Below are 25,868 nucleotides of genomic sequence, written 5' to 3'. Positions count from 1 at the left end.
CTATTGTGTCTGTATGCCTTCCAAACACAAACGACGAAAAAGAAAAAATTACATTCTACCATCGGTCCATGAAACATTATCATACAGAAACTTTACAAAACTGCTTGTCTGACAGGTCATGGAACAATAATATAGCAGATGTAAATATCTTGGCAAATTCTTTTGTTTTAGATATAGAAAATATTTTAAATGTAATGTGTCCCAAGTTAAAAATATGTGTTAGCCAAAAATATAAAAATAAAAAATGGATAACTTGTGATATCTTACAGCTAATGGAAAATAGGGACAAGTTATATGTAAGGGCAATTCAGGAGGGCACTACATACTTATGGGATAGTTATAAAAGGATAAGAAATCAAATAGTGAATAAAATAAAAATAGAAAAAGATAAATATTTTCGCGAAGCTATAGATGAAAATAAAAATAATTCTGTAGAGCTTTGGAAAAATCTTAAAAGCCTTCTACCGGGTAAAAATTCCGTATTACCAAATGAGGTTGTATTTGAGGGCCAGACATTTACTGAGGAGTTGGACATAGCAGATAAATTTAATAAATACTTTATTAATAGCGTAGATCAAATTGTAGATATTTTACCCAAATTTTCAGTTTTAGAAAATACAGTTGATAATATATCAACGTATACTATATGGGATAAATTTGAAAATACCACTATGAGTGAAACTAGGTGTCTATTAAAAAATATGAAAAATGTTAAAGGAGGGGAAAGTGGTATCTCAAAAAAGGTTCTTGTAGATGTATTTAATATTGTAGGCAACCGTGTGTTAGACATAATTAATACATCGCTTCAAAATGATGAATTCCCAGAAAATTGGAAGGTCTCTACTATCTTACCGGTTCCTAAGGTTTCAAACACAAAGCAGGCAAGTGAATTTAGGCCTATAAATACTGTACCAGTTTACGAAAAACTTCTAGAGCTAACTGTAAAAACCCAACTACAAACTTACTGCGATAATAATAAAATTTTAACAAAAAATCAGTCAGGGTTTCGACCTCAACATTCTTGCGAATCTGTGATAGTTAACATCTGTGATAATTTTAATAGAGAAATAGATAAGGGAAATTTTGTTTTAGCAATTTTCTTGGATTTTAGAAGAGCCTTTGAGACAGTGAATCGAAATATTTTACTTCTTAAAATGGAAAAAATGGGTATAAGAGGTACGGTTCTAAATTGGTTTAAGTCGTATTTACATAACAGAAAGCAAGTGGTCAAGTTTAAAAATAATTTGTCTCTTGCAAAAGAAATTGTTCATGGTGTTCCTCAAGGCACTGTGTTGGGCCCAATTTTGTTCCTTATGTATATAAATGATATTGTTAAGGTAATGAGTAGAAGTAATTCAGTATTATTTGCGGATGACACTATGCTGTATGTTGTGGGCAAAGATGTAAATAAAATGCAAGACGATCTAAATTTTGATTTAAATAATATATATAGATGGTTGTGTGATAATAACTTGAGCATTAATGCGGCTAAAACAAAATTTTGTTTATTTGGAAATAAAATTAGATTAAATGAAGTTAATTTAAATACAATAAATATCAAAATTAATAATGAAACAATTTCCTACCAAAGAGAAATTGAATATCTGGGTGTTATTTTGGATCCACATTTGAATTTTTATTCGCATATAGACAGCATAACCCGCAAAATGTCAAAAAAAATAAATTTTTTATCGAGAATTGGCAAAAACCTATCTATACAAACAAAATTATTAATCTATAATAATATTATTGTGCCGCATTTAGATTTTTGTTCTGCACTCATGTTTGGTGTTCCGGATTACAGGATCGATAGACTTCAAATCATACAAAACAGAGCCATGAGGGTCATACTAAAATGTAATAGATATACACCGGTGGATAATATGCTAAATGTCCTAAATATTTTGGCAGTAAAACAAAAAATATTGTTTAATACATGTATGTTTGTTTTTAAATTAAAAAATAAATTGCTACCAGAATATATTTGCGAAAAAATCACAATATTTAGTGATTTGCATAACTATGCTACCAGACAGCGAGGGGATTTTGTACTAATGGGGAGACATACTTCAGACAGAATGACAAATACCATTCTCCATAAAGGCCTCAAATATTTTAACAAATTGCCAATACATTTAAAGAACAGTGAAAGCCTAGTCACATTTAGAAAAACATTAAAAAGATATATATATTCCATCCCAAGAAATTAAATTATATTATATTGTATAGGTATAAGGTATAAATGTTTTATTTTGGTTGTATTGCTTTGTGTTTTATTATTTTATCTTTACTCTTTTAATATAGTTTAAGGTTTTATATTTTTAAATTTTAAATTTTTTAGGCTCTAGACTAGGTTTTAAATTTTTTATATTTACATATTTTTATTTTTTTTTTGTTATCTTAGTTAAGGTCTTAAATTTTATTGTTTCAAATTTATGATAGTTTTAAGTTTTATATATATATTTTTTAAATTATCTGTTGTCATTTGTTGGTATAATTTATACTTATACCTATAATACCTATTTGTTAGTTTACTATATGCCATTTAAATTTTCCTTTTTATTTTTAGTTATATTCTAAAAATTTTCTTTCTTTGTAATTTTTTGTAGCATGATGCTAAATAAAGAAACATTATTATTATTATTATTATTATTAGTTTCTTCTAGAGACGTTATTTATGCCTGTCCAGTTTTCTCTGTCTTCCAGGCAGTTGTGAATCATCGCTTTATTGTGAAAAAATTTTACAATTTGTAGACAAAGCTGATAACTAAAGTAAAACACAAAAATATTATAAAACAAATATACAAACTTATACAAATCAATAATTGTATGTGGTCAAAAGTATGAATAAATAAACAAAACACTACATAGCTACATAAAACAGTACATATAAAAACAATAAATCAGTTTGTGTGTGTGTGAAGTTAAAATTAAGTGTTAAAAAAATCGTTTACCGAGTAAAAGGCTCTCTCCAGTAGGAATGAGTTTAATGCCTTACGGAATGTAGGAAAAGATGTGATGGGCCTGATGTTCAATGGCAAATAACTGTGCATTTTTTTTGCTTTGTACAATATAGAGTTTTTTACCAATTCTGAATGTGGAGTAGGCAGATATAAATCATACTCCGCGTTTCTGAGATGATAATTATGTGATCGCCTATCTGAATTTGATGAAACGTGCTTGCAAACTAGACAAACGGACTCATATATAAGTAGTGACGGCAAAGTTAGGATATTACATTTTTTAAAGATATCCTGGCAATGAGCTCTATAATTAAGTCTAAGTGTATAACGCAAAGCTCTCTTTTGAAGTCTGAAAATTTTGTCAAATTGAGTGACACTACACACGCTCCAAAAAGGAAGGGCGTAATGAAGTTGTGATTCAAAGAGGGAAAAAAACCACTGTTAATAGAGGTTGAGAGGCTAAGCTCCTTGAAAATTGATCTTTAATTTTCTTGTTAAAAGGTTAATGTGCGTGTCCCATTTTAACGACTTGTCAACAGTAAGCCCCAAAAATGTCAATGGTTGCGTTATCCAGCACAAAAGATTGAAAAATATTTTTACAGGACAAACATTTAGTTTTGGAGATGTTAAGGCAAAGAAGATTAGAGTCGCACCATGCTCGGCAATATCCGGTTTGCTCCAGGTAAAACTAGTATCATTGGCGAATAGGCAGGTTCTTTCCTTATTATTCAGACTAGCGATATCATTGATAAATATGAGAAACAAAATAAGGTCAAGCACTAAACCTTGAGGCACCTCACATTCTATTGGCTTGCAAGAAGACATCGTAGTATTAATCCTCACAAACTGACTCCTGTTATTGAAATATAACTTAAACCATTCGAGGGGCATATACCTCTAAACTCGTAGCGTTGCAACTTTTTATTAAGATATCATGGTGTACGCAACCAAAAGCTCCAGAAAAATCACAGAAGATTGTTGCCGTAGGATTTTGGTTGTTTAAGAGATTATATATTTAATAGAGTTTTGAGATTACTTCTGTACGAATTTTAACCAACACGAAAATCAGTGTACCAAAATCAATGCCGGTTTGTCTGACCATGAGGCAATAGTGGGATTAGTAAAGCTTAATAGTGCAGCTAATGAGTATAAGTTTGGACGCGATAGACTTTATACTAGAGCTAATTTCCGCAAATTCTCTTTGCTTTGCAATATGTCAAGTTGGAATAATGTATTGACTACTGTTAACCCACTGCATAGCTTTCATCAAATTTTTAACACTGCTTTTCCTGTTGTCAATATTAAGAAACGAAATAGAAAACCTTGGTATACTAAGGGTTTACGAGTATCTGGGAAAAATATGCGCTCCCTTTTTTACATTAGTAAATACGCTGTGAACAATGCAACATTTTCAAATTATTATAACAGATGCCGCAAGATTTACAGAAACTCAATCAAAATGGCTAAGCGGACCTACTTTCAAAGGAGGATAAATAATTCCTCCAATAGAGCAAAAGAGTCTTGGAAGATTTTAAATGAGCTAAGGGGCAAAAATAATGTCTTGGTTATTCCAATTACCTGAGATTCCAATGTCCTCACTTCCTTCTACTGTGATATTGCTAGTAACCTTGCAGCCAATCTCTCACAAAAAATAGATCCCAGGAGCTATCTCAGCAATGTGGTAGTAGCCGAATCTTTTTTGCCCCCACAAGTGTAGAAGACCTTAAACAGTTAATGGCTAATATTAAGAATAAGAGTTCATCAGGTTGGGATGGGCTTTCTCTTAAAATATTTTCTGCTTTACCTCTTGTTGCTTTGCAAGTCTTGGCTGAGTCAATTAATTTTTCATTTATGTCTGGAGTTTTCCCAGAGTGCTTAAAAAGAGCAATGATTGATTGTTCCTCTTTACAAGGGTCGCGACTGTCTTTCTAACTTTAGACCTATAGCGTTATTGCCTACTTTAGCCAAGATAGTGGAACGGCTCGTTAAGGTGAGGATGGTTTCATTTTTAAATAGGTTTGGCCTATTGAGTCTTCAGCAGTTTGGCTTTCGTGAGTCTGTGAGCACAAATGATGCTATCTTTAGCTTTCTAGAGCACCTGTACAACCGACTGAATGTTGGTGAAGTTGCAGCAGCGGTATTCTGTGACTTGTCTGCGTGAGTCACAGAGTGCTGCTGATGAAACTTGAGCTCTATGGTTTCAGAGGAACTGCCTTTGAGTGATTTCGTTCTTACTTATCAAATCGTGTCCAAGCTGTCAAATTTAATGGTGGTATCTCTAAGAAACTTAATATAAATGTGCGGGTGTTCCGCAAGGATCAGTACTTGGTCCTTTACCTTTTCTCATTTATGTGAACGATCTGCCACAACTGCAGGTAACTGGCAAATTTACATTGTTTACCGATGATACCACCATCCTCTGGCACGACTCTAATGTTTCTCAAATAAAGGCCAATATACGTGCAGATTTGTTAAAAATAAAAGACTGGTGTGATGCAAATTTTTTGACATTTAATGTTTTCAAAACAAATATCCTTAATTTTAAATGTAATACAAATGATATATGTTTAAATAATGAAGCCATCAACATGCCACCGTTCAGTAAATTTTTGGGTCTTTCCATAGACAAGTTCCTTAAATTTTAAGACCATATTGTGAATGTATGTAGAAAAGTCTCATCAGGCTGCTACGCCCTCACTTTATCACAGATCCCTCACTTTATCAGTCCTCTTAAGTAGAATTCCATTAAAATTATAGTCGAATTGAAATAGGTTAGTATTACGTGTAAAACTAATGAATGCGCATTTATCACAATTAAGGTAAAGTTTATTTCTCTGACAATACTCATAAAATCTGTCCAAATCATTTTGTAAGAGAAAGCAATCACCGAGATTATTAATGGAAGCAAAAATCTTAATATCGTCTGCATAAAGTAATATTTTGGAGAAGGTAAAACATTTTATAACATCATTTAAATAGATTATAAATAGTAAGGACCCCAAGTGGGAACCTTGAGGTACGCCTGAGGTAACTGGATACGTGGAGAACTGGTGGCCATGTACAGTGACATACTGGGATCGAACAAAAATGTACGACGCCAACCACCGCAGAAGATCTCCATGAACTCCCACTCCAGCAAGTTTCTGTAATAAAGTGTTATGATCAATTTTGTCAAATGGTTTGCTGCAGTCGGTGTACACAGAGTCTACCTGCGTCTGACAATCCATTGAACAGAGTATATATTCCGAGTAAACAACTAAGTTGGAATCAATTAATAGTTTGGGAAAAAAACCGTGCTGCTCATCGATAATTATAGGTTTTAGAAAATGTATCAATTTATTATGAATTAATGATTTAAAGATTTTACCGAAGATATCAAGTTTACTTATTGGTCTATAATTTTTCACACTGCCATCTTCCACTTGCAAGGGAACACACATTGCTTAAGAGATAAGTTATAAATAATAGACAATGGTTTATATAGCGACTGTGCACATTTTTTTACAAAAAAAGACAGTATACCATCAGGCCCGCCACCCTTACACTCGTCCAAGTCGAACAGAGCTCTTCATACTTCCTCTGAATCTAAAAAGAATGCATTAGGAATAATTGCATCAAATATGGGTGAATTATTATGATTTACTGACTGTACATAAAGTTGAAAAGCTTCCCTAAAAAAATCTGAGAATAGTTGGCTGACCTGAGGTCCCCGAGCAGCTTTCTGATCAAGGTATATAGAATTGGGTATCTCACTACTTTTATTGTTAACCGATCAATTGCCAGAATTTCTTTTTATTCTTTTAAATATTATTATCAACAGATTTTACATAACTAACATAATCCGAATGTATCATTGTTTTACTTATGTCAAATATTGCAGTAGAACTCATTTATCTGGCATCAAGGATTGAAGTCAAGATGAGTCGGTTTTGCCTCTTAATTTGTTGACTATTCTCCAGGACTCCTTTCATCTATTATTTGAAAGTTAATAATTTCAACATTTTGCCCACTCTAACTCGAGATATTGACGTGAATAATAAAGTGAAATCAATAAGAGACATTTTTTTTTTACTGGCACTCCCGTAATAAAAATTCTATTTTCTTGGCTTTAGGGGCATGGTTTTTTGGGTATTCTCAGTCAGCAGACTAAAAAAGCCTTCTGAGCAGTCTATAAATCAATAATTTCTACATTTTGACTACTAGAACCCAAGTTATTCACTTGCCTGGAATTTCTCACTTCTTTGAGATATTCCAGGCCGTTTTCCTTAACTTCCAGGTGATTAAACAAAAACTGTTTAAATTGCCTGGAATTTCTGTTTTCTTTTCAGACGGTGAAAGTCAACTTTCTGAATTTTCAGGTAGTTAAAAAAAATCATCAATATATTATTCCTTTAGTTTCTCACTAACCTAATCCCTTCAACTGCTTGGAAGTCATAAAACATTTATGTAACTCGAATTATTGTGTTTATTTTATTAGGGGAAAAAGGATTCAAGAACTCGAAAGAGTCCAAATAAGATTTCTAAAGCTCTGTATGTTAAAACTCATGTTGTTTATCCACCCCAGGGACTTCCAGAAGATGATTTGCAAAAAGTGGTTGTCTGCAGTCACACTCAACTAGCCGAAGCTACTTTTCGCAAGTATTCTGGACTTATATTACCCATGCATTTGTCGTATTTAACGACTTAATATTTAATAAATTTAACACGACTAGCACTTGCAGTCCCATTTTCCCTGCTTTGTAATGTTTACTTGTAAGACTTGCAAATCGATAAATAAAACTACACTGTTTGAGGTTTAAATAAATGTTTACTCTTTAAACGTCATATATATATTCTACAATAATTTACAATGTTACACCTTATAAGCTTCCTGGAGCTGTACATTAAAGCGGACACGATAATATCGAACGTAAAAATACCCTGAATAGACTCGTCCGGCGATCCATTGAGCCCCGCAGCATTAATACACATAAATGGACATTTACCTACTGACTAACGTTACATTAAGATTAACGGTGGTTGCATAAAATTCATTCAATAAATTAAGAAATACTGTGTGAGTGTGTCGTGTGCGATCTCTAACCTATAAAGTAGCGCTCTATACAACGATGAAGCAAACAACAATTTTTCGAATATACGCGCCATCATTCTTAATAATTAATATTATGGTTTATACATAGTAAATTGATCTTCGATCATATTAATGTTATAATAGGTTTAATTGAATTCACAATGTACGCTTAAGTCGAATTCTACTCTAAGGACAACTACATATATTTCATATATTCAGTCTCGCGTATTGCTGTCTTATACAGGTACGGCAAAAGTATGCAGTAACTTTGTTATTTTTTTTGGGACGTTCAGTTGACACAATATTTTTGACAATTGAAGCTCTTCAAAATTGGATTCCTGAGGAAGTTGTTTAATTATGCTGAAACCTCCATGAATTCTTGGAAGGTGAGAGTAAGTGGTTATTTTAGAACTCAATAGAACTAGAAACATTTTTTTAAGAACGAAAATAAACTAACTGATCGACATTCCTCAAAAATCCAATGGTGCAATCAGATTTTCCATACAGACTCTGTTGACAGAACTTACTGCCCTACCTGTACCTTTTGCATGAAAAAAATTGAGTATACACGTTCAAAGATGTACATTTTACCCGCTCAGAGTAAAAAATATGAACAGGAGCGTTTTACGGGAGAAAGAGAGAAACATATATAAGTAAAAAAAAATAAGCAAAATAATAATAGTTTGCAAATCACAGCCTTAAATATCCGAAAGTATCATATATATATATATAAATATTTACGAGGAAGTCCCCTATAAGCACTACTATATAATAAGGAATTCATAGTTTAACCGCGTGGAAAATGTACATCCTAATAATAAGATTCACTGATAGAGTCGAAATGGTACTGATAAGCCTATTGGAGACCCCGCGGGTTCGCAAATAGTATATTATCGGGAATCGGATAGATGGCGCTCGCTCGGTACTGCTCGTTAAACGACAGTAGAATTGACTCGATCATCCCGATTATCTCTTCCACTCAGGCATTCGACTCCTGTAAAACGTCGTCATTTATTTTATTAATATTATCCTGTCAGGAGTAAAGAGATTAAAGAAGCAATTAACAGTGCGGCGCACTCGTTTTACCTTTAAATTCTTAAAATATCGCATAATTTGTTCATAATCCATACCGAGGTGGAGGTCGTCCAGGGCGGGTAGTTCCGGTTGGGGCTCCGCCCCCCGGTCCGTTCGATTGTTGGAGTTCGGGTCGTCCAGGGCGCTGTACATCGGGTTGCCCACGATCGTCGCCTGACGTACCTCCACGTTCTTTTGGGAATCTGGAATCGGGTTTTTTTTTGTTTATATAAATGCGTCATGTATATTATACTTTTTGGGCCAAATCTGTATAATACAGGATGAGTAAATAAGCGACTAAGAATGAGTGAAAAAAAATTCAAACTGCTTTAGACGCTGCTTAACAAAAAGGTCAATATATCTCTTTCAAACGCCATATAAACGAAATGTTTGAGAACCATACAGGACGAGCAATAATTAACTTTTTCCATGAAGGTCCCATCCAAAAATCATAATTTATTTAATAACTGCCTAGTGGCGCCACCTGAACAACTTTCTGGAACAATGCTCAAACAGGTGTCCAATGATTTTGTGAAAAGAATCTATGGTCCAATTTTCAAGTCTCTATCTTACTTGGTTGTAAAGATATGGGCATTTTGTCCCTAAAATGTCAAATTTTTTTGAAAAAAATTTTTTTCCAACTTCCAAGTCGAATTTCTTCATTTTCAATTTTTTTCTGGAAAAATGCTGGATCAAGTGTCTAATGATTTTGTGAGAAGAATCTATAGTCCAATTTTCAAGTCTCTATCTTACTTGGTTGCAAAGATATGGGCATTTTGTCCCTAAGATGTCGAATTTTTTTGAAAAAATTTTTTTTTCAACTTCCAAGTCAAATCTCTTCATTCTCAATTTTTTTCTGGAAAAATGCCGATATAGGTGTCCAATGATTTTGTGAGAAGAATCTATGGTTCAATTTTCAAGTTTCTATCTTACTTGGTTGCAAAGATATGGGCATTTTGTCCCTAAGATGTCGAATTTTTTTGAAAAAATTTTTTTTTCAACTTCCAAGTCAAATCTCTTCATTCTCAATTTTTTTCTGGAAAAATGCTGATATAGGTGTCCAATGATTTTGTGAGAAGAATCTATGGTTCAATTTTCAAGTTTCTATCTTACTTGGTTGCAAAGATATGGGCATTTTGTCCCTAAAATGTCAAATTTTTTTGAAAAAAATTTTTTTCCAACTTCCAAGTCGAATTTCTTCATTTTCAATTTTTTTCTGGAAAAATCCTGAAATAGGTGTCCAATGATTTTGTGAGAAGAATCTATGGTCCAATTTTCAAGTCTCTATCTCTCTTGGTTGCAAAGATATGGGCATTTTGTCCCTAAGATGTCGATTTTTTTTTGAAAAAAATTTTTTTTTAACTTCCAAGTCAAATTTCTTCATTTTCAATTTTTTTCTGGAAAAATCCTGAAATAGGTGTTCAATGATTTTACGAGAAGAATCTATGGTCCAATTTTCAATTAAACAGATTTTGTCCGACTTTTTCCACATACCAAACCACTGTATCGAGGCTTCCCGTAGTAAGTGTTGCCTATCTACTTGACGCATTTACATCAACATATTCGGCCAGTGGGTCACACTTTCAATTTTAACGGGGCAAAAACAATTCTGACTCATTCATCATCAATCTAATGTATTTAATTTTAATAATTTGAATTTCGCGCCTTCAGTTCTAACGTTATATGTGTTGACAGTTATAACGTTTTAAGGTTTAGGTTGGCATGAGTGATGTGAATTGACAAGTGGAGGTTATGACGAGACTCGATTATGGCAAGCGTAGCGTGTTCATTTATGTCTACGAAATTATGATTATTGGGAGTAACAATTTGCGTATTTACTTAATCGAATAAAAAGGCCATTCTACACAATAAGATTACACATGTTGTTGGTTGAAAAGATATACTAAAATTCCAGCTAAATGGACACAAGACTTTAAATACACATTTTTCGGATCGATTTATTGAGCCACATCATGCTATGATATTTTTATATAATATTAGAGATATGTTACTTTAGGCGGTTTAGGTCCTTTTTTTTAAAGCGAGTTACAATTCCAGGCAGTTGACTACGTTATTCCAGAAAATTTGTTATTCCAGGCAGTTGAACCATGAATACGTGAAAAAATACAAAATTTTCTTAAATTTTAGACAGTTGACTCATGAATTTTGATGGATAAATTGTTGGCAATTGAATTTGAATTCCAGGCATCTGAATCTTGAACTGTGACTAAATTCAGAAAAAATCCAGAATTTTCTTCAATTTCAGATATTTCCTCTTTTATTTAATACGATTTACATGTTTACTTAAATCCCAAACAAAGCATATAAATATTTTTTTTTAGAAGTCGACTGAACTTTAGTCAAATTTCAGGCAATTGAGTCTTCAATTTTTTAAATTAATCTCTAGACAGTTGAATTATGATTTTTTTGACGAAATCGTCGTAAAATGTCAAGAAATTGTAAATTATTTTTTTTATTCCAGGCAGTTGGATATATTTTAACAGATGACCGACATTTCAGTTCCAAATCACGTGACTCTCTTACCTCTTTTGCTATTGATCCGATTTGGTATTTGGGGTTTAGTTAGGATGCAATTAATAAATTTTTTGCAGATATTTGATATATGACACACTCTATTGACATACCACGCGACTATATAATTAAATTATGATTCTTTGAGGCATCATACCCTAGGTACGGGTCTTCTCTTTCCTTCGCATAAAAACTTGGAACTTTATCATTCATTCACAGAAGTATTACTTACATTTGGAGTTTGGTGATCGGGGATATTGGACGAACTCCAACTTGGTTCTCGGCTCTTTTTTTAATCCCTCAGCGGACTCGTCGTCGAACATGAAATCGCGTTGGGGCGTGTTCTCCATTTGGTCGATCAGGTCCTTCAGGTCGTGCTCCCGTCGGTTTTCCACCACCGACGACGAATCCAGCGAATTGGGAGACCGATTGCCGTTTCTAAATAAGAAACTTTATTTATATAAAAACCTAATTGAAAGTTTTATTTAAAAATTAAAATAAGCCCATCGACTTGGTATTCCTTTTTAGTTACTTTTTCCTTAATAAAACACGGACATGTGTGTTACACAGTAACACTATTACAAAGTGTATGCTTATATGGATTTAATTTTATTTGGATATAAATTCTGTACTACTTAAATTTGGGTCTTTCGTTGCTCTTATTTCTCCGATTTTATTTTTTAAGAATTTTTTTTTGTCTGTTAACAAAACATATCTTTTTGCCAGGTTTAGTAATAGTTGCTTCTGTCAATTTCCAATTTGTTTTAAATCTATTATAAATCCTAAAGTGCGATATAACTATTCATAAAGAATTGAACCTTTGATCAGCGAGATACTTCCTAGGCGGGGACACCGGGGCTCTGAGGGGAGACGCCCCGGCGGCCCCCGCAAGCAAATTACGGTGCGGGGGCACGGGCGGTTTCACGTCCTCCTCCTGCCCTACACCGACGTTGGACGAAATCTTCTTGCAAGCAATTGGGGTGGCGTGCGGGGGCGGTGTCGGCGGCACGTCCGAGTTATCCCTAAAAATTCCCATAAATTTGATAGTTCTTTTCACGGGGGACACTCAGATCACAAAGTAGTTTTACCACTAATCAAAACTCTTTATTTTACTATCGACGCGTGTTTCGTTAACGATGTTTGGACTAAGATTAATGAATTGAAACAAAGGTTTAGTGATAAAACTGAAAAACCTAAATTTCTTATGAGTCACTCACAAGTCCTTCCAGCCAATTCTGTGTGGCGAGTTCTGTAGCGGTTTCGGTCTGATATAGGTGGCGCTGTCGATCGAGCGGTCATTAGTGTCGCTGCCGGGCACCAGAGGACGTTCCGGCATCTCGGATGTTTGCTCGTTATTAGCCACCAGGTCCTCCGGTTGGATGTACTTCACGTTCAGGGGATTGGTTATAATATGCACGTCTTGCCCGTTGTTATTGGTAACAGTCTGTGGCGACAATGTCAATTAAAATGTCCGGTCCAAGAACAGATTGATGCAAACTTACGGTCTTATTAGAAAAATCCATGGTGGCCCTGCCGAGCCACACCCAATCGTGAGCGTTCTGAGTGGATTCCCTATAAACCTTCGGTTCCCGGTGCACCACCAGGTCCGTGGGGTTCACCGGGGAAGCGTACAACCTCGTAGTCAATCCATTTTCCAGTGGACGGAACTTTGACGCGTAAACCACACAAGAAACCACAAAAACCTATCACAAAAAAACACTTCAACTATAGTCTTAAACTTAAAGGAGCAAGCAAACTTACCACTATAGCACAACAAAAGGCGGCCAACAACACGTACATGCTGATCTCCAAAGTGGTTAAACGTTGCTGCCTAAAACTGGTACGTAGGACCCCCTTGGCCCCTTGGAACTGTCGGGCGGACACGTTGGGCTCCTGCGAATCGCCCCCGCCCTCCTTACTAGCCGCCCCTTTTAGTAAAATATCCTCTAAACCGTTAATGTCGCGGCCGCCCTTCAAGCTACTGAAACTGCCGCCGTCGTTTTGTAAAATGTCGGGCCGCGAGGCCAAGTCGGCCAAGCCGAAGTCGACGTTGATTTGGGCGGCCGCCGTGGCCAACGGGCCGCCCGATTTTAGTTTAGGTCGCCCCGAGAAGCGGCACTCTTCGGATAACAACAGGGTGATCTAAAATGTCGTTTTCTTCTCTTCAAATTGTGTTTTTTTTTTTTAACTGGAGTGGTGTAGTACCTGAAGGAGATCGCCGCTACCCTCGCCAACAGCAATGACGCGGGGGTGGTGGGAGGCCACCATCGGGGCGAAAGCTACCACGGCGGGATTCATGCTCTCCACCACCAGGTGGTAGTCGGTGTCGGAGATGTCGCGTAGGGCGGTACGGGTGTTGTCGGTGAATTCTAATTCTATGTCTAGAAGACCTTCCTGGATAGATCAAGGATTATTTTTGGCACCACTGATTGCACAAATTTTGCAATTAATTTACATTGTAATTACGTATATATTTCTACAATGTAAATGGATTTCGTTAATTAAATAAATAAATTGAAATAAAAGCTTTGGTATGGTACTCTTTTTCAGCTAATTTTTCCTCAGAAATTTAGTGGAGAAATCAGATTTTGAGTACCACTGATGATTCTCTCAAAAACCCAATTTTCCCTAAAAATCAACATACCCTTATCGACATGGTACTCTTTTTCAGCTAATTTTTTCTCAGAAATTTAATGGTGAAATCAGATTTTAAGTACCACTGATGGTTCTCTCAGAAGCACTAATTTCCCTAAAAATTAAAATAACCCCATCAACATTGTATTATTTTTCAACTAATTTTTCCTCATAAATCTTATGGTCAAATCAGATTTTTGGTACCACTTACCGTTTAACCAAAAATACCAACTTTCTGAAAAGTTAAAATAATTTCATCGACATGGTACTCTTTTTCAGCTAACTTTTCCTCAGAAATTTAATGGTGAAATCAGATTTTGAATATCACTGATGGTTCTCTCAAAAACCCAAATTTCCCTAAAAATCAACATAACCTTATCGACATGGTACTCTTTTTCAGCTAATTTTTTCTCAGAAATTCAATGGTAAAAACAGATTTTAGGTACCACTGATGGTTCTCTCAGAAGCACTAATTTCACTAAAAATTAAAATAACCCCATCAACATTGTATTATTTTTCAACTAATTTTTCCTCACAAATCTAATAGTCAAATTTGATTTTGGGTACCACTGATGGTACTCTCAAAAATACCAACTTTCTGAAAAATTAAAATAACTTTATCGACATGGTACTCTTTTTCAGCTAATTTTTCCTCAGAAATTAAATGGTGAAATCAGATTTTGAGTACCACTTATGGATCTCTCAAAAACCCACATTTTCTTAAAAATCAATATAACGTTATCGATATGGTACTCTTTTTTAACTAATTTTTCCTCACAAATCTAATGGTCAAATCAAATTTTTAGTACCACTGACGGTTTACTCAAAAATACCAACTTTCTGAAAAATTGAAATAACTTCATCGACATGGTACTCTTTTTCAACTAATTTTTTCTCAGAAATTCAATGGTAAAATCAGATTTTGAGCACCACTGATGGTTCTCTCAAAAAACACAAATTTTCCTAAAAATCAACATAACCTTATCAAAATGGTACTCTTTTTCAGCTAATTTTTTCTCAGAAATTCAATGGTAAAAACAGATTTTAGGTACCACTGATGGTTCTCTCAGAAGCACTAATTTCCCTAAAAATTAAAATAACCCCATCAACATTGTATTTTTTTTTCAACTAATTTTTCCTCACAAATCTAATGGTCAAATCAGATTTTTAGTACCACTGACGGTTTACTCAAAAATACCAACTTTCTGAAAAATTGAAATAACTTCATCAACATGGTACTCTTTTTCAACTAATTTTTTCTCAGAAATTCAATGGTAAAATCAGATTTTGAGCACCACTGATGGTTCTCTCAAAAAACCCAAATTTTCCTAAAAATCAACATAACCTTATCAAAATGGTACTCTTTTTCAGCTAATTTTTTCTCGGAAATTCAATAATAAAAACAGATTTTAGGTACCACTGATGGTTCTCTCAAAAGCACTAATTTCCCTAAAAATTAAAATAACCCCATCAACATTGTATTTTTTTTCAACTAATTTTTCCTCACAAATCTTATGGTCAAATCAGATTTTTGGTACCACTGATGGTACTCTCAAAAATACCAACTTTCTGAAAAATTGAAATAACTTCATCGACATGGTACTCTTTTTCAGCTAATTTTTCCTTAGAAATTTAATAGTGAAATCAGATTTTGAATACCACTGATGGTTCTCTCAAAAACCCAAATTTCCCTAAAAATCAACATAACCTTATCGACATGGTACTCTTTTTCAGCTAATTTTTTCTCAGAAATTCAATGGTAAAATCAGATTTTAGGTACCACTGATGGTTTTCCCAAAAACACAAAATTTTCTTGAAAATTAAAATCCCCCCTATCGACATGGTAGGACTCTTTTTCAGCTAATTTTCCCCCAAAAATTCAATGGTGATCACATTTCAAAAACCTTAAACTTTAAAGCTGAAAACCACACCTTCACTTACCTGATATTGGGCCGTAAGCTTCCTGGACACAGTGGTCTCGGCCACATAACCATTCTCGATCGTACTATCCGGCGAAATGTTCAATTGCAACCCTGAAACCACTTGCACCTGCATATTCTTCAATCCCACCTTATCGTTGACCACTCGGATCTCCTTGGACCCATACACTCGGCTGGTTATGGGCGACAAAACTTGAACCTCTGCTCTGCCCACGTTCCTGCCCTGCAGGATTTTCCCGTGTAAACTGGCGATTCGGGGATCGCTCACCCTCAACCACGGTAACACCAAATCGGTGACCCTCAACCAGGTTCTGCGGTTGATCAAGTAATTCACTCGCCCCGATTCGTGATCGGTGGCCATAAAACGGGCGTAAACGTCCACGGAGGTTTGCTGATAACGTAGACGACAAGTGGGTTTCTCCACGAGTACCCCGAGATCGTCCACGTTGGAGTTCCATGGACTGAAGGAGCGTCTACGTCTACGTTTGTTTTTTCCTCTATAGAAGAATGTTTTTTTGAGTAAAACTATTGATACCTGGAGGGTTTAAGGGAGACTCACGCGGGATGGTAATCGGGTATTCTCCAGGATTTAATTTGGGACAATTTGGTGTCCGCGACGACCAATTCCAGAGGGAATTCGGGCATCCAGACGACGAATTTCGCCAGGCCGGTGTAGGTTCCGTATTTCACTAATACGGAACCGTTTATCGAACCTCGTTGCTCACTACCGTCTACGTAAACTGATCCGCATGACGAGGAGACCTGTGGTACATGTTTAGTTTAATAAATCATTATTGTAACATTTTTTTTATTATTTTCCTGAAAATCATTGTTAGATAATTTTTCATTGCAAATCTAATGGTGCAATCAGATTTTTGGTACCACTGATACTTTACTCAAAAATTGCAACTTTCTTAAAAATTAAAATAAATCAATCGACATGGTACTCATTTTCAGCTAATTTCTCCTTTAAAATTTAATGGTCAAATCAAATTTTTGGTACCGCTGATGGCTTACCAGAAAACACAAAACATTCTTAAAAATAAAAAAAAAAAACATCGACTTGATACTCATTTTCAACTAGATTTTTCTCACAAATCTAATGCTGCGATCAGATTTTTGGTACCACTGATGGTTTAACCAAAAATCACAACTTCCTTAAAAATCAAAATAAACCCATCGACATGGTACTCATTTTCAGCTAATTTTTCCTCACAAATTTAATGGTCAAATCAAATTTTTGGTACCGCTGATGGCTTACCAGAAAACACAAAACATTCCTAAAAATTAAAAAAAAAACCCATTGAATTGGTACTCATTTTCAATTATTTTTTTCTCACAACTCTAATGGTGTAATCAGATTTTTGGTACCACTGATGGTTCGCCCAAAAATCACAGCTTTCTTAAATATTAAAATAAACCAATCGACTTCGTACTCTTTTTCAACTAATTTTTCCTCACGAATCTAATGGTGCAATCAGATTTTTGATACCACTGATACTTTACTCAAAAATTGCAACTTTCTTAAAAATTAAAATAAACCAATCGACATGGTACTCATTTTCAGCTAATTTCTCCTTTAAAATTTAATGGTCAAATCAAATTTTTGGTACCGCTGATGGCTTACCAGAAAACACAAAACATTCTTAAAAATTTAAAAAAACCCATTGAACTGGTACTCATTTTCAATAATTTTTTTCTCACAACTTTAATGGTTTAATCAGATTTTTGGTACCACTGATGGTTCGCCCAAAAATCACAGCTTTCTTAAATATTAAAATAAACCAATCGACTTGGTACTCTTTTTCAACTAATTTTTCCTCACGAATCTAATGGTGCAATCAGATTTTTGGTACCACTGATACTTTACTCAAAAATTACAACTTTCTTAAAAATTAAAATAAATCAGTCGACATGGTACTCATTTTCAGCTAATTTTTCCTCACAAATTTACTGGTCAAATCAAATGTTTGGTACCGCTGATGGCTTACCAGAAAACACAAAACATTCTTAAAAATCAAAAAAAAAACATCGACTTGATACTCATTTTAAACTAGATTTTTCTCACAAATCTAATGCTGCAATCAGATTTTTGGTACCACTGACGGTTTAACCAAAAATCACAACTTCCTTAAAAATCAATATAAACCCATCGACACGGTACTCATTTTCAGCTAACTTTTCCTCGCGAATCTAATGGTGCAATCGGATTTTCTATACTAATAATACTTTTCACAAAACCTGCACCTCCTCACTTACCTTAATAACACTATCGTCCTCGGAATGACAGGACGCCTGGAAAGTGACGTCGGCCGCTTTCCCCGCTTGGGAAACGACGAAAACCTTCATCGCCTGCGACACTTGCTGACCAGTAAGGACGGCCGTATTCAAGATTTCCCAATTCTACGTTTAAAAGACGATTTATCACCCTGTAATAAAAATATAACATTTCCACTTACCTTACTTATGGGTACCACCGCTTGAATGTCGTCCTTTTGTATATCGAACTTCGTAATGGACTTTCGACCCTCCTCCCGATGAGTGTCCTGGTCGGAATCGTCTGGATGCGGCTCAAATCGCGCGTTCCAGACGATCCGGGCTGCATCAATGATTTCCTCCTCGGCTACTTCCAGGAGACACGTGAACAGCTCACTGACCCTAAGGAAGTTAAGCTTAGAACCATCCAGAGTTCAATTATTCCAGCGGCACTCACCCCCCACTGGTACCACTGATCTCTGCCTCAAAAGGTTCTTTCCTGATTAAGGTAATCGTTGCACTAGTATGTCGATTATTAATATCAACGGTGATGTTCCACATGTTGCTCACGGAGGGCGTCACGTCCAGAATCCTGATCCCGTTCTTCACCCTTGCCCTGGAACACCCCCGAAATGTTTCTGGAGTCCACACTTTTATCTTTAAATTTACCTGATACTAGTGGCGGTTAAAGTCTTTGCCTTCACCTTATCGATGAATACGGTGGTGTGAATCCTGGACATGGGAAACAAGGGCGGATGGGGCACGAGCATGGTGATCGCCTCAGTGAGCTTTAGCTCCTTATAAGCACTTTTTGCGGGGGTTAAGGGGATGGTACCGAGTACCACCGAGGGTTGCACCTGCATCTTTGGGTGGCAGCCTTCGCCCTCATCTGGCCACGGTTCTAACACCGAATAGGCCACCTAAATAAGTTGATATTTTTAGATTTTTGGTACTGCTGCGGGTTCTATTGAAGTGACTAGTCTCTTAAAGGTTGACATAAGATACAACCGATATGGTACTCTTTTTTAGCGAAATTTTGCTCACAAATCTACTGATCAAATCAGATTTTTGGTACCACTGATGGTTTACCCAAAAATTGCAACTTTCTTAAAAATTAAAATAAACCTATCGACATGGTACTCTTTTTCAGCTACTTTTTCCTCGCAAATCTAATGGTGCAGTCAGATTTTTGGTACCACTGACGGTTTACCCAAAAAATCACAACTTTCTTAAAAATTAAAATAAATCAATCGATATGGTACTCTTTTTCAGCTAATTTTTCCTCGTAAATCTAATGGACAAATCAGATTTTTGGTACCACTGACGGTTCACCCAAAAATCACAACTTTCTTAAAAATGAAAATAGACCTATGGACATGGTACTCTTTTTCAGCTAATTTTTCCTCGCAAATCTAATGGACTAATCAGATTTTTGGTACCACTGATGGTTTACCCAAAAATTGCAACTTTCTTAAAAATTACAATGAACCTATCAACATGGTACTCTTTTTCAGCTAATTTTTCCTCGTAAATCTAATAGACTAATCAGATTTTTGGTACCACTGATGGTTTACCCAAAAAATCACAACTTTCTTAGAAATTAAAATTAAACCCATCGCATGGTATTCTTTTTCAGCTCATTTTTCCTCGCAAATCTAATGGACAAATCAGATTTTTGGTACCACTGACAATTTACCCAAAAAATCACAACTTTCTTAAAAATAAAAATAGGCCCATAGACATGGTACTCTTTTTCAGCTCATTTTTCCTCGCAAATTTAATGGACAAATCAGATTTTTGGTACCACTGACGGTTCACCCAAAAATCACAACTTTCTTAAAAATGAAAATAGACCCATGGACATGGTACTCTTTTTCAGCTAATTTTTCCTGGCAAATCTAATGGACAAATCAGATTTTTGGTACCACTGACGGTTTACCCAAAAAATCACAACTTTCTTAAAAATTAAAATTAAACCCATCGACATGGTACTCTTTTTCAGCTAATTTTTCCTCGCACATCTAATGGACTAATCAGATTTTTGGTACCACTGACGGTTTACCCAAAAAATCACAACTTTCTTAAAAATTAAAATTAAACCCATCGACATGGTACTCTTTTTCAGCTAATTTTTCCTCGCACATCTAATGGACTAATCAGATTTTTGGTACCACTGACGGTTCACCCAAAAATCACAACTTTCTTAAAAATGAAAATAGACCCATGGACATGGTACTCTTTTTCAGCTAATTTTTCCTCGTTAATCTAATGGACAAATCAGATTTTTGGTACCACTGACGGTTTACCCAAAAAATCACAACTTTCTTAAAAATTTAAATTAAACCCATCGACATGGTACTCTTTTTCAGCTCATTTTTCCTCGCAAATCTAATGGACAAATCAGATTTTTGGTACCACTGACGGTTTACCCAAAAAATCACAACTTTCTTAAAAATTTAAATTAAACCCATCGACATGGTACTCTTTTTCAGCTAATTTTTCCTCGCACATCTAATGGACTAATCAGATTTTTGGTACCACTGACGGTTCACCCAAAAATCACAACTTTCTTAAAAATGAAAATAGACCCATGGACATGGTACTCTTTTTCAGCTCATTTTTCCTCGCAAATCTAATGGCGCACTCAGATTTCCGGTACCACTAACGATTTCCTTAAACTTCCATAGAAGCTTGTTACTCACCTGTACTAGACGTGGAGGACTCTTAACAGGTTTTCCATCCTTTTCTGGCGCAGGCATCGGAGGCCACCACGACGAAGGAATGGTAATCTGAGCGAGACAGACTCCATCCTCTCCATCGGGGCTACAAGCGGTATGAAGGGGGGAATGTTGATCCAAACTAGCGTGAAGAACTACAAACAAAAATACGTCATCATTTCCACTCGCTTTGGCGTAATAATAATAATAATTTAACCCACTTGACGATTGCAAGACATCAAGCACTCGAAAACGCATGCAATTACCAAGAGATTAATTAAATCTGCCGCACATGTGAAGACATTCCGGACGGCGGCGCCATAAGACACTTAAAATAATTAAAATCGTTTTATAGTGAAGTCACTCACCAATACAGACCCTTTGCTGGTGTCTGGCTAATAAGATTTGCCTTCTACTTCCCGGATCCGTTCCCGTATGGAACAGTACCCGGAGTACCGGGGAATCACGTGGAATCTCCATACGAACGATATGAGCCGACATATCCAGATGGTGAGTCGCTTGATCCTGAAGGTCTATGACCGGACCTGGAATGTGCCAGTTAGTAATCCAGAAATCCGGTGTTATGATGTCTTATACAGGGTGTCTCACGACGAATCGACGCGACCGATATTTCGGAAACTAATTATTCAAAAATTTTGAAAATTTGGCAACATGGCACAGTCGATGGGGGCCACACAACTAAAATATTTTGACAGTTGTGACGTTTCCGGTTATACCGGAAGTAGGTGTCAACTTCGTTATTTTAAATGGAAAACCCTGTTGTGTTTCCTATTATACTTCCGGTAAAATCGGAAACGTCACAACTGTCAAAATATTTTACTTGAGTGGCCCCCATAGACTGTGCCATGTTGCCAAATTTTCAAAATTTTTGAATAATTAGTTTCTGAGATATCGATCGCGTCTATTCGTCGTGAGACACCCTGTATATCTATATATATTTACAGACCGGTGGTGTTGATCGGTACCGGATCGGGTACCACGTATCGGGCGGGTACCGTTTGCTTGGTGCTAAACGGTCCGTAAGTGGCCCTCACGGAAATCGGTTGACTGCTCTGGAGCACCGTGAACCTGTCGATGGACAGGGGGGCTCCGGAGTTAGTCGCCGAGGCCCCGCCCACCCCCGCGGCGAGGGTGTCGGGGAGGGCCAGGGCGTTCCCGGAGGAGCCCGTGTAGTGTTGTCGCGGTTGCTGTTTCAGGAAGAAGCCGCCATCTTTGTTTTCGAAATGGACGTTCACCGACACGCTCGAACCTGAAAAATGTTTGGTACCGCTGACTGTCGCAATCTTAAGTTTGTTAAAAATTATAATAAATCTGTCGACGTGGTACTCTTTTTCAACTAAGTTTTCCTCAGGAATTTAATGGTGCAATCAGATTTTTGGTACCACTGACGGTTCACTCAAAAATGGCAAGTTTCTTAAAAAATAAAATAAACCTATCGTCATGGTACTCTTTTTCAGCTAATTTTTCCTCACTAATCTAATGGTGTAAACAAATTTTTGGTACCACTGACGGTTCCTTCAAAAATCATAACTTTCTTAAAAATAATAATAAACCAATCGATATGATACTCTTTTTCAACTAATTTTTCCTTACAAATCTAATGGTGCAATCAGATTTTTGGTACCACAGACGGTTCACCCAAAAATAGCAACTTTCTTAAAAATTAAAATAAACCTATCGTCATGGTACTCTTTTTCAGCCAATTTTTCCTCACAAATCTAATGGTGCACTCAGATTTTTGGTACCACTCACGGTACACCCAAAAATCACAATTTTCTTAAAAATCTAAATAAATCCATCGACATGCAACTCCTTTTCAGCTCATTTTTCCTCAGTAATTCAATGGTGCAATCAGATTCTTGGTACTACCTTACTCAAAAATCACAATTTCCTTTCATTGTTAACTTATAACGTTATCTGTGTGATTAGACAGTTATCGCAAGAAAAATTATTATTCGGCCCACGCAATGGAACTATAATAATTAATAAGAGACACAAGTTCGAATAATAATCCTGGATACCGCAATTCCATTAAAATGCATTAATCTAATTTGTGTGTATCGGCCCCGAACGGTAAATTACTGACAACGATAACCCAGTTCCTGTGCTCTATAATGCAGCTGTGATATCTCTATTCATAAATCCTGGATATGGACTAGGAAATTTGGAGATTGTCTGGATCAGCAATGAATTATATTTCCAAATAAAATAAAACTAAAACAGTCAAAACCTTGACCTAATCCCGTTAAACGCCAGCCGGATCCCGTTATTTACTTAAGGATTTTATGGGCGCACTTGTCAATTAATTTATGACTGTTTTGACTACCGAATTGTGTGTAAAAGTAGTATCGTTGAAAGACGTCTCTAGGTAAGCACATTTAAATAGTGTTTTTTTTTTATTTGAGCATAGTTAATTGAAAAGATTTTTGGTACCACTGACGTAAAATTAAAAACGTTTCTTAAGAATTATAATGAACATGGTGGTCTTTAAAAGGGTAATTTTTGCTTGAAAATTTAGTGGTGCAGTCACATTTTTGGTACCACTGACGGTTCACCCGAAAATCGCAACTTTTTAAAAAACTTATCGATAGGGTACTCTTTTTCAGGTCAAAAAAGGTAGTTCGTTACAAGTTTAAAGGTGCAATCAGATTTTTGGTACCGCTGACGGTTCACTCAAAAATCGCCACTTTCGTAAGAATTAAAATAAACCAATGGACATGGTACTCTTTTTCAGCTAATTTTTTCCTACAAATCTAATGGTCAAATTAGATTTTTGGTACCACTGACGGTTCATACGAAAATCGCAAGTTTTAAAAAAAATTAAAATAAACCTATCGACATGGTATTCGTTTTTGTGCTAATTTTTCCTCACTAATTCAATGGTGCAATTAGATTTTTGGTACCACTGACCGTTTACCCAAAAATCACAACTTTCTTAAAAATGAAAATAAACCCATCGACATGGTACTCTTTTTCAACTAATTTTTCCTCACTAATTCAATGGTGCAATTAGATTTTTGGTACCACTGACCGTTTACCAAAAAATCACAACTTTCTTAGAAATGAAAATAAACCCACCAACATGGTACTCTTTTTCAGCTAATTTTTCCTCACTAATTCAATGGTGCAATTAGATTTTTGGTACCACTGACTGTTCATCTAAAAATCGCGACTTTTTTAAAAATTAAAATAAACTTATCGACATGGTACTCTTTTTCAGCTAATTTTTCCTCAATAATTCAATGGTGCAATTAGATTTTTGGTACCACTGACCGTTTGCCCAAAAATCACAACTTTCTTAGAAATGAAAATAAACCTATCGACATGGTACTCTTTTTCAGCTAATTTTTCCTCACTAATTCAATGGTGCAATTAGATTTTTGGTACCACTGACTGTTTACCCAAAAATCACAACTTTCTTAAAAATGAAAATAAACCCATCGACATGGTACTCTTTTTCAGCTAATTTTTTCTCACTAATTCAATGGTGCAATTAGATTTTTGGTACCACTGACCGTTTACCCAAAAATCACAACTTTCTTAGAAATGAAAATAAACCTATCGACATGGTACTCTTTTTCAGCTAATTTTTCCTCACTAATTCAATGGTGCAATTAGATCTTTGGTACCACTGACCGTTCACCCAAAAATCGTAACTTTCTTAAAAATTAAAATAAACCCATCGACATGGTACTCTTTTTCAGCTAATTTTTCCTCACTAATTCAATGGTGCAATTAGATTTTAGGTACCACTGACCGCTCACCCAAAAATCGCGACTTTTTTAAAAATTCAAATAAACCTATCGACATGGTACTCTTTTTCAACTAACTTTTTCCCACAAATCTAATGGTCAAATTAGATTTTTGGTACCACTGACGGTTCACACGAAAATCGTAACTTTCTTAAAAATTCACATAAACCCATCGACATGGTACTCTTTTTCAGCTAATTTTTCCTCACAAATCTAATGGTGCCGTCAAATTTTTGGTACCACTTAAACGTCGTCCATGGTGGCCTATATCCGTGCGAAAATGTCACTTCACACCATAAAAAATTCAAAAGAAATAAAGTCGTCACTTGACGCCATCCATGATATTTAAAACGTGTAAACACGCACCGGAATTTGTTTGGTTTATGGATATTCGGAATGTTCGGTTGGCGTTTGTTTATTTTTAGAAATACACCGTAAAATCTGTTTTAATATTATATCGGTGTGGTACTTTGTTGGGCCCCCCCTTAAGCCTACGCCCGTTAAAAGCGTAAAATAACATTTTTAATTTCTCTGACCCGAATTAACGAGAGACTCTTAAGGAAAATTAATCTTTTCCGGAGTGGCGGGTTTTTCTTTTTTAGGAGCGTGAGTCGCTTTTCGGTTGTTATCGGATCGATAAGGTTAATTTATTACCCCCGGCAGACCCAGTCATGCAACCCTTATATAACCACCGTTAAGTTATTATATCATAGATCTCATATTTTATGGTAGTTTTCGCACAAATACTACACAGTGACCTAAATAATGCTGAGAAAAATCATTGTAAAAATCGACCCTGCCCAAGACGACGAAGGGAATAAAATAATATAATGCGAGGTATCGGGGAATCTGGCCGCAGCAGCAGCTGTTCATCAATTGGCTTCGGGCCAATAAAAAGACCGAATAAA

General features: G+C 35.7%; 1 protein-coding gene across 1 annotated transcript in view; it reads right to left on the bottom strand.

The window, feature by feature from the left end:
- Positions 1-7,750: 7,750 nt before the first annotated feature.
- The window catches only part of LOC126746171 (transmembrane protein 132E), a 29,826-nt gene continuing 11,708 nt past the window's right edge, over positions 7,751-25,868 (bottom strand). The window contains exons 4-20 of the mRNA XM_050454317.1: positions 22,155-22,457; positions 21,556-21,732; positions 21,173-21,342; positions 19,140-19,390; positions 18,928-19,086; positions 18,674-18,872; positions 18,474-18,617; positions 16,774-16,976; positions 16,216-16,711; positions 13,846-14,034; positions 13,402-13,782; positions 13,143-13,343; positions 12,858-13,084; positions 12,459-12,662; positions 11,873-12,078; positions 9,165-9,311; positions 7,751-9,028 (exon numbers count right to left, since the gene is read on the bottom strand). Coding sequence (XP_050310274.1) covers positions 8,967-9,028; positions 9,165-9,311; positions 11,873-12,078; positions 12,459-12,662; positions 12,858-13,084; positions 13,143-13,343; positions 13,402-13,782; positions 13,846-14,034; positions 16,216-16,711; positions 16,774-16,976; positions 18,474-18,617; positions 18,674-18,872; positions 18,928-19,086; positions 19,140-19,390; positions 21,173-21,342; positions 21,556-21,732; positions 22,155-22,457 — 3,719 coding nt within the window. The 3' untranslated portion in view covers positions 7,751-8,966. The remainder of the gene's footprint in view (positions 9,029-9,164; positions 9,312-11,872; positions 12,079-12,458; positions 12,663-12,857; positions 13,085-13,142; positions 13,344-13,401; positions 13,783-13,845; positions 14,035-16,215; positions 16,712-16,773; positions 16,977-18,473; positions 18,618-18,673; positions 18,873-18,927; positions 19,087-19,139; positions 19,391-21,172; positions 21,343-21,555; positions 21,733-22,154; positions 22,458-25,868) is intronic.

Source organism: Anthonomus grandis, chromosome 17 (assembly GCF_022605725.1).
Source record: "Anthonomus grandis grandis chromosome 17, icAntGran1.3, whole genome shotgun sequence".
Lineage (NCBI taxonomy): Eukaryota > Metazoa > Arthropoda > Insecta > Coleoptera > Curculionidae > Anthonomus > Anthonomus grandis.
This window is presented reverse-complemented; position numbering and strand designations above follow the sequence as displayed.